This window comes from Atta cephalotes (assembly GCF_000143395.1).
Source record: "Atta cephalotes unplaced genomic scaffold scaffold00022, whole genome shotgun sequence".
NCBI lineage: Eukaryota > Metazoa > Arthropoda > Insecta > Hymenoptera > Formicidae > Atta > Atta cephalotes.
The window spans coordinates 1,085,563-1,094,571 of NW_012130086.1; the positions used below are offsets into that span (position 1 = coordinate 1,085,563).

At 36.7% G+C, this 9,009-nt stretch overlaps 1 protein-coding gene across 1 annotated transcript in view; it reads left to right on the forward strand.

Annotated features, from left to right (window-relative positions):
* LOC105619674 (CCR4-NOT transcription complex subunit 6-like) overlaps nt 1–9,009 on the forward strand; it is a 36,744-nt gene that overhangs the window by 6,465 nt on the left and 21,270 nt on the right. Inside the window, exon 3 of the mRNA XM_012201193.1 lies at nt 1,875–1,943. Coding sequence (XP_012056583.1) covers nt 1,875–1,943 — 69 coding nt within the window. The remainder of the gene's footprint in view (nt 1–1,874; nt 1,944–9,009) is intronic.

Sequence of the window (9,009 nt, forward strand, 5' to 3'; positions counted from 1 at the left end):
CCCCATGTTGCAAAAGTGATCAAGACATACTTGGAAACGTTGAAATGGGAAGTCCTACCCCACCCGCCGTATTCTCCAGACGTTGCTCCCTCTGATTATCACTTGTTTCGATCAATGGCACACGGCCTGACTGACCAGCACTTCCGGTCTTATGAAGAAGTAAAAAATTGGATCGATTCGTGGATAGCCTCAAAAGAGTTTTTTTGACGCGGGATTCGTACGCTACCCGAAAGATGGGAGAAAGTAGTGGCCAGCGATGGACAATACTTTGAATCATAAATATAACCAATTTTTTACAATAAAGCTTCGAATTTCGGAAAAAAAACGGCGGAAGCAAAGTTGTACACCTAATAATGTAAATGTGAATAAAACTTAATGAGAAGAAATACGGGAAATACATATGTTGTATGTAATTAATATATCACTATATTTCTCTTTCCTCCTTATCTTCGTTTCTTCGTAAAATGTCAATTGTTCGTTTTACTTTACGCAGAATATTACACCAATATATATATGCAATGCATTTCGCATATAATTTAAATGTTATTTTCTTAGCGATAAGGGAAAGCATATCTTGAAAGATAATTCCATCTTAATGGGGAAAAAGTAGGAATGTCCAAGAGTTATTTGCGAACAGATCCTCGGTGAAATATCGGCGAAAGATCTCTCGCCTCTCAGGAAGATTTCGCGCAGCGACCACCGAATAGATTGCAAAACTTCTCCCGTGCCGTAAATAACTCTCCTGTAGTCCAGAAACAACGAGATTATTCTTGAAACTTAGAGGATATTTCAAGGGGGAATCTCGAGAATGCCGAACATAAACGTCGACCTATTTTCCTATTATTAAACCTCAGCCTGACACACGTCCTTCTGCGTGAACGATCGCGTCAGGAAAAGGAAAACTTGGAAAAAGCAAGTCATAAAAATATGTTCGAAGACAACAACAATTACCAAGAAAATAACACGAAGTTCTGCTCGTGGTAACTTTGTAGAGCTTTTCTTGCACAACTTTCGATACTTACGGTAACCGCTAAAGGTTAAAACAGATCGCACGGTTGGACCGCAGAATCATGTATCCTTTCCTCATTTGCATGTCGTGTAAACATCGACTCATTGTTAAAAATTGATCAAGAGGAATGATGCTAATATAATTCAAAAGAAATCTCGACGTCCAATATTAAAATGCTATATTGATGTAATAATAGTCATGTTTGACTATTATTTTGTGACGATGTTTTTCCTGTTGGAACATATGACATTTGATATAAATTCGGTGAATCTCACGAGAACATCTTCCATTAGTTCTCGGGGATAAGTGGCTAAACGAGGACACGGTATAAACTCGCTGTCATGTGCAGGCACAATGCGCCTTGGCGCGTTTTCTTTCCTTGCGTTTCATGTGCACGCGTATTTCTTGACTTCGTATTCTGTTAATAGCCACAAAGGCTCGTGCAAGTGACATTCGGTTGGACGATTTAATTATCGGACCACGCGCTTCCCGTAAGCGTGAGCGCCATTAGACGTAATGAACCGGGATGTAATGAACTTTAACGAGCCCGCGCAATTTTCTTCCTTGTCCCGTCAATTTAGCGATTATAACCGGGATCATCACTATCTTTGCTTCGCCGTCTAATTAGGTTATACTTAAGATAGTAAAACGTCGCTTTATTTGAAGAAACGAGGAGAAACCCAGAAGTTGCATCTTTGGAAAAACATTGTTGACAAAGTCTGGAATAATCGATGCGAACTTTCAACATAAATTAAACAATTAGAGCGTAATAGATTTATACGAACTTGGACATTTACTTCAATAGTTTAAAATTTATTTAGCTACTTTTGCGCAGCTACTAAATTACGTCTTTCTTGTTTTGCAGTTACGGCCAATCATCCGCCCCAAAGACCATGGATTCCATTGACGAGGCCCAATAGGACAAGACCAACATGTAAGTATATTCATCCGTTGCATTCTTATTCAAGTTGCTTGTAACATCAGATTTGAAAACATTTTTCACATTGCAAATAAAATAAATGAAAGATAAATTCTTTATTTTGATTGGTGAACTCATTTATTAGATAAAAGAAAATTCGTTTCTTTTTCTTGAAATTTGCATGATAAATTATTTTATTTATAATTACACTACAATATAAGTATAAAGTACCGTTTCCTCGTAATCCACAGAAGCATCAATCGTAGCTCCGAACGCACTTAATCTTCTTCGCGTTCACATTATAATGCATGATAAGATTTTCATTAACGGACTCATCAACGTCGTTTCGTGCCATCGTACATTTGTTAAAAAGCGCGAGTCGCGACGCGCTGAATCAATATGTAATGTTCACAACGCGCACACGCACGTTGCATTGGGAAGGTAACGGACGAGCCCGAAGATAATATATGGGAAAACATACGGTAAACATATGATAGTGAGTAATGCGCCGCTGTGACAATCGCACATAGCGAGTCAAAATATGACGAGCACGCGAATATGACGTAAAACAAATTACAATTTACGTCCAACAGCGTAATAAATTCACGCACTAAAGGCCACGCGGCGCCTGCCTTCCCTCGTGTCGCGATATTGAACTTCCCCGTTACTTGGGTCGTTACTTAAAGCTTAACACCGAGTTGCATTTATGCCTGTATGAGATCGTAACTATGTTCATTCCGCTCCATCATTAACGAAAACCATTTTAAAACGCGATGTTTGAAACAAAATATCTGTTTCAGAAGTAAAATATCAAGAGATTCACTCGTTTTTGATAGCCTTAGAAAATGATGACAAGAATATATGTATATTAAGCTCATATCTCCTTTGCATTTCTTTGATTTTAGTAATCATATTGTATCTCTATAGTATTTTGTTCTTATATTTCCTAAAGTACTTATTGCGATATCAGTACCTTTGAAGATGTATAAAACGTATTTTTTAAATTAACGAATCATCTTCTAAAAGGATATATTTTCGGTCTTTTGCAATGTAAATCTAAAATAGAAGTACAAGCTACTTCTACTTTAGATAGTTACATTTACTCCGCTGAAAAAAATTTCTTGTTGAAAGTAGAAGAATCAGAATCTGGTTAAATTTATTAGAATTCTAGTTGAGATAATCCGAATTCTGGTTGATATAATATTTCTAGTAAAATCTACTAGAATTCTTATTTTTTTTTACCAGAATAATTATATCAATCAAAATTCTAATATGTTCAACTAGAATTCTAATAGATTTAATCAGAAAATTTCGATTCGTTCATTTTCCATTAGAATTACTGTCCAACCAGACCATTTTTCTCAGTATATCATCTTTAAATTGTTACTTAGAAGTAACATTAATTTAAATTTAACAGAGATTCCGGAATGAAATAGTATTATTTCACCTACGTTTAAACTTGTCATACTTTATCTTTTAAAAAAAAAGAAGCCAAAAACAGATACATTCACTGAAGATTCACAGAAAATCCTATTTGTACACGTTTATCCTCTCTTATCCTAATTTTTCGAAGCGAGGAACTTGCACGACGATATCATGTAAGGTAAATCGCGTAAATTCGCCTTAACGTACCCCGGGTTTGGACGATAGAGGCACCTTGACCATCGGTCAACGCCGACGAGTTTCGCAGCCCCGGGGCGTCGCGCCGCATCCCGCCATCGCCGACGGCTATATACCGCACCATCTGGACAGATTTATTGCACGACACACGGGCACGGCGGCGGCGGTCGAGGTAGCAGGAAGAGGGTGAAAGAGGGAGAGAAAGCGCACACCGACAGAGAGAGGTACAAACGGCTGGCTAGCTGGATAGCTGGATGGTTGGCTGGTTGGTTGGTTGGTTGGTTGGCTGGCTGGCTGGCTGGTTGGTCTGCCACCGTCCAAAAGGAAGCCATTGTCGGCTCGCGTTGAACGCGATAAATCATTTCGCTACGGTTTACGCTATTCATTATTTACGAGGAGCCCTATTATACTTACGACGGTCGCTGATTAGTTATACAGTTTGCACGCATATATCTAGATGCGTATTGTGTTTTCTATAACAAACTCGCGATTGACACTCGCATTACTAGTAGGTCTATGTTCCTTTAATCTTTCTTTCTTTCTTTTTATTTTATAAAGCACAGGAAAAGTATCTCGGTTTAATTTGTATTTTGTAACTCGTTATAGACAGCGCTCGTTTTCTTGATTACGAAAGTTTAATTTACGATATAAATGTGATACTGAAACTTATTTTTAAATTTAATTTTACGTCATACAGACGCAGAAAATTATATTTAACTTGTGAAAAAATTATAAGTGATAACGTAAATGTTTATGATATGTGCATAGCTATTTCTCGCATAAGCATAGTTACTTGCTTCTGGCTGTTAAATTGCTTGTCTTGGTCACGTGTACGTGCGGTAAGTAATAATTTATCAATAATTTAGAGAAGCACTAAAGCAGCAAACGACGAATGATTTGGCGTATCGCTGACTTTATCTGAAAACATTTCACTTTATTTTAAAGAAACAAAAAACGAAGCGGACTATTAAATTCTGGATAAATTACAGGTGCTTCTACTACCTCTTCTAAAAGGCGCTCATCGTAATTCCCGCAAGTGAACCTCACGTACGGGGTGTATAGTAAATTGCGGCAATCAACAACGGAAACGCATTTCCCGATGAATTTAAAGACGATCTTCTCGTAGAATCGAAAATTCCATTCTAGATTATAATTTAGATTAAAGTTCAATTAATGGAAGGTTTATTTAAGAAGGATAAAATCAAGTGAGTGAAACTTTTCAGTTTTTAACTATATATAGCTTGAGAACCATAATTTATAATACGAATATTATGAGTAACATTATTATAATAAATATATAAAAAGACAATTATATTTATTTATTTATGAATATACTATAAATAATCTAAATTCAAAATAAATAGAATAATATAAATTTTAATTAATAAATAATCGTCATACAAATTATCTTTTTCTAATTATAAAGGATACTGAACATTAACAATTCATTAGTGTTAAATAATTGCTCAACTAGATTGTCTACGATTTTTTATCATAGAAAATTTAATGTCAAATCATTCATTCCTTTTAATCGTTGTATTCCATGATACATCCTGTATAGCTTATCGTTGCTCGAAGATTGAATTAAATCGCACATATCATTAATAAACGATTATGATCGAGCATTGAATGCTCACGAAGTTATTATGTTAGGAGAAAGAGAAAGAAAAAAAGAAAAATTAAAGCGTGTAATGCTAGGCTGCAATGACGCGACGTTACTACGCCACCACCGCCGTCGCTATCACGGTGGCTGCGTAATCGCTCAATGCACGTCGAATTCGGTGAGAGCTGCCGCTTATGAACGCGGCAATTTAGGAATTACGCGTGTGCAAATGCTTAAAACCGATTTCACTGAGAATACCGCAATTATCGCGGCGACCGGACATTACGCGATTCCGCTGTACATGTTCAGGGTGGGTCTCTTCGCTGCCGTCATCACCGTTATGCCACGGGACCTCTCGACGAGAATTATCTTCATATATGCATTCCAGAACGCGCGGAATCCCTTTTGCTTCAACGATGGGGAACATGTGTGATTCCGCTGAGCATCAATCGTACCCGAGCCGTTTCATGATCGGTATGAATTTAATTTTCGGATGAGCGAACTCGATACTCTCATACCTCATCTTGATTTAGAGAATAATTTTACTCGATCACTAACATCTATAAATATAAGAATTATTTTCTTTCTAATCGATTTTACTTAAGTATCTAAAAATTTGTAAGCTAGATATAGATCTAAAAATTTAAAAGCTCTAGATACAGATCTAGAAAGTTGTTGGATCTCTCACCAGAATAATTATGTAGAACGCTCAAGTTGATTGCTAGAATATCAAAACTTTTTACAGTATTACTCATCATGCTCAAATTTCCCCACACAGTTATTTTAATGGTCCAAGAAAATTATTTTCAGATCTGTATATTTTTAGATACTTTAAATAAAATCGTTTCTTTTGTTATGGACAATTGAAACGTTCATTTTGCCGATTTCTCGATTCGTTACCTCGTATTAATTATCTTATCCGCAAGGATGGGCGTATCCTGAATGTTTCGCACGTCATGCGAAGTTAGCGCGATGCCGACCCTGACGGCAGCCAGACAGGCTCGTGCAAATTACTTCTTGCACCTCGCGACGACCATACTCATTACAGTGACCCATACATGGCTGGGTCGGGTTTTACGGGACACGGAGCAATTACACGCCATTATCATTCCGACGCTTGTAACTGCTTGCGCACGCGCGATTATATTCTTATTAGAAATCATTGCCGTGCCGGTAATCATCGCCGTTGCCGCTTTTGTCGCGATTATTACCGTCATCGCCGATGCAACGTTACACGGGCGAGCAAGCGAATAAACGAGAAAGCGATGCCGAGTTTGTTACTGTTAATATCGTGTGAGGAGCCGATTATTACTATCGCGTTCGGCTCGGAAGATCATCGTCGTTGCCTGTTACTTAATTACCGCGATTATCCCAATCTACAACGATAAGTAATGAAATAATGGCGTTCAGTCGTGAGATTCATTTAGATTCTGGGATAAGGCTCTGCACATATATAGCTGACGTGCGCTTCGTTCATTAAGCTTAAAATAGTGATTAGCATGAAAGTGCGAAAGTCAAGTTTTCATAAAAGTATATTTATAATTGTTTATATATTTTTTTTATTAATTAATAAATAATATTATTAAATTTACATTACAGTGAAATGGATTAAAATTTATTTACTACGAAATTTTTATCAGATTGTAAATATGTTTCCAGCAGTCATAACGTACATATATTGCAATGTAAAGCGTATATACGAGTGTTAGAAGAATGTTATAAGAAAAAAGATACGTCGTATCTCGCGATGTTGCACAGAAATGATTGCCTTCTCAAATATACGTTTAGAAGGGAACTCTCTTTCTGTCGATTTATATCATTGCATTTCCGCGAGGCACGCTGCGTTTATACATTCGCAAAGTCGGTCGGGCACGGTATTTCGATCTACGAATAACTCCGGTTACTATGGGCACGCAAACCGGGTCGGGCTCTTGAATTTCGACTTCCAGTCGGCCAATTACTCGCGGGCAGATTTTTATGTTGTAAATATCCTACCGTTGTGGACTGGAGATTCGCGGTAATACCGATTTACGAGCCAACTATTTCGGCGTGCAGCTGCACGGGTTTGTTGCACCGCAAAGTCGGTTATTTATCGTCGCGGGGATCTTCGCGGAGTTGATCCTCGCTCGGAAATTTCGGTTCAGCTCGCAGCACGAGACACGTCGCCTTTTATAAAATACTTCGCAACGATTTCCCGCGACGTCTTCCAACTTGATTCGAGACAGTCTTCAGTCTATTTAAAACATTACTTCGATCGCTAGAAAATATGCCAGTACGACGCCATGTCGAACTTTTACTAATTTATTAATCTTTAAGCTGTTTGTCAAACGGGATATCCGGTACGAGAGCAGCTTTACGTGGCACGCGAGAACCGAGCTGGCGTGTGTAAATTAGGTAACCTGTTCAGATCTTCTCTTGTAGACTGGTTTGGCGACTCTTGAGGCAGGTCGCTGCTTAGCGCGGCATCGTTGACCTCAAAGAGGATGGCTAGTCTGTGAATGGACACTGCTATCATTGACTCGCCTTCTACAACGTAGCATTTGTAGGCCGACATAAATAATTGTAACCAAAAGTGAAAATATTATTTTTCTTTTTCTTGTACTTTAAATGTATGCTAAATTCGCGAAGCCACGACATCCTATTAATAAAAAATAATGACAATTCTAGTAACTAGTGATAGATTCATTTTGATAATAATTTATTAATAACTTATTAACTGCCTTCCTTTGATAATATAATTATTATAGAACTGTCTGGATAATGTCAAATTAAACAAATATTTAAACAGACAGCTGATATCTAATTCTCTCCATGAATATTAAACCTATAATTCACAGATGACTTTCCTAGACTTGTACTAAAAGTTCTTCTTACTATGATGCAATTAGCCCCTTTCTTTATGTGAATCCACAAGGTGTGTAACATTTACAATAGGTCGTCCGTTTGTACTTGCCACTCGGTCGAGAAGTTCGGGAAGTGTTCCTTTAAGCATATTCCATCAAGCTGCTAAAACACTTCGTAGATTAAAGTAATTAACAGGTTGACTGCCGGCTGCCGACTATGCTCTAAGTAGACCGTCGAACTTTAGCTTACGTCTTGCGAAACACTTTGTCGTGCTGGCAAGTTCGCTTGCACGCATTCGCAAAATACTTTTAGCTGCAAGTTTCACTAACCATTGAATATTCACATTATTATCGTCTAAGAGTTGATAATGAAAATTGGAACTCTTTATTAAAAGGTTGTATTTCAAAGTGGAAATTAATGGAAATTTTTGATGGAACAATTTTTCTTTTTTCGATTAATGTAGACATTTGTAAAATGCTTATTTGATATTCGTCGAAGAATTAATTAGGCGATTAAAATTGTTATATAGAATGCATATATATATTGCATATATATATATATGATTAGAAAGTTCTTTTTATCGAAACATAACTTAATATTAGAATTGTCGTGATGGTGAAATGGTGTCATTTTGCCTCCACCAATTGTTCCAATTTTTTTCTTTTTTGTATTAGATATACTAGATACAATACAGAAGATACATGAATATAATAAAAATAATTCTAACAATAATATCAAATAATATCATAATAACTTTCACTAAACGGAAACAAAGAAATGATTAATTTAGTGGATTTTTTAACATTTAACTTTGGAACTTCTAGCGGGACCATCGGTGGTTCTAGTGTTAAACCGAAGAAATATCTCCGAAATTTGTATTATTTCCTTAACACAACAGCATTTGTCTCAACAGATGATACTGCAAATATTATATTCAGATGCAATATTGGATGCAGAAGTATGTATATATATATATATATATATATATATATATATATATATATATATATATAT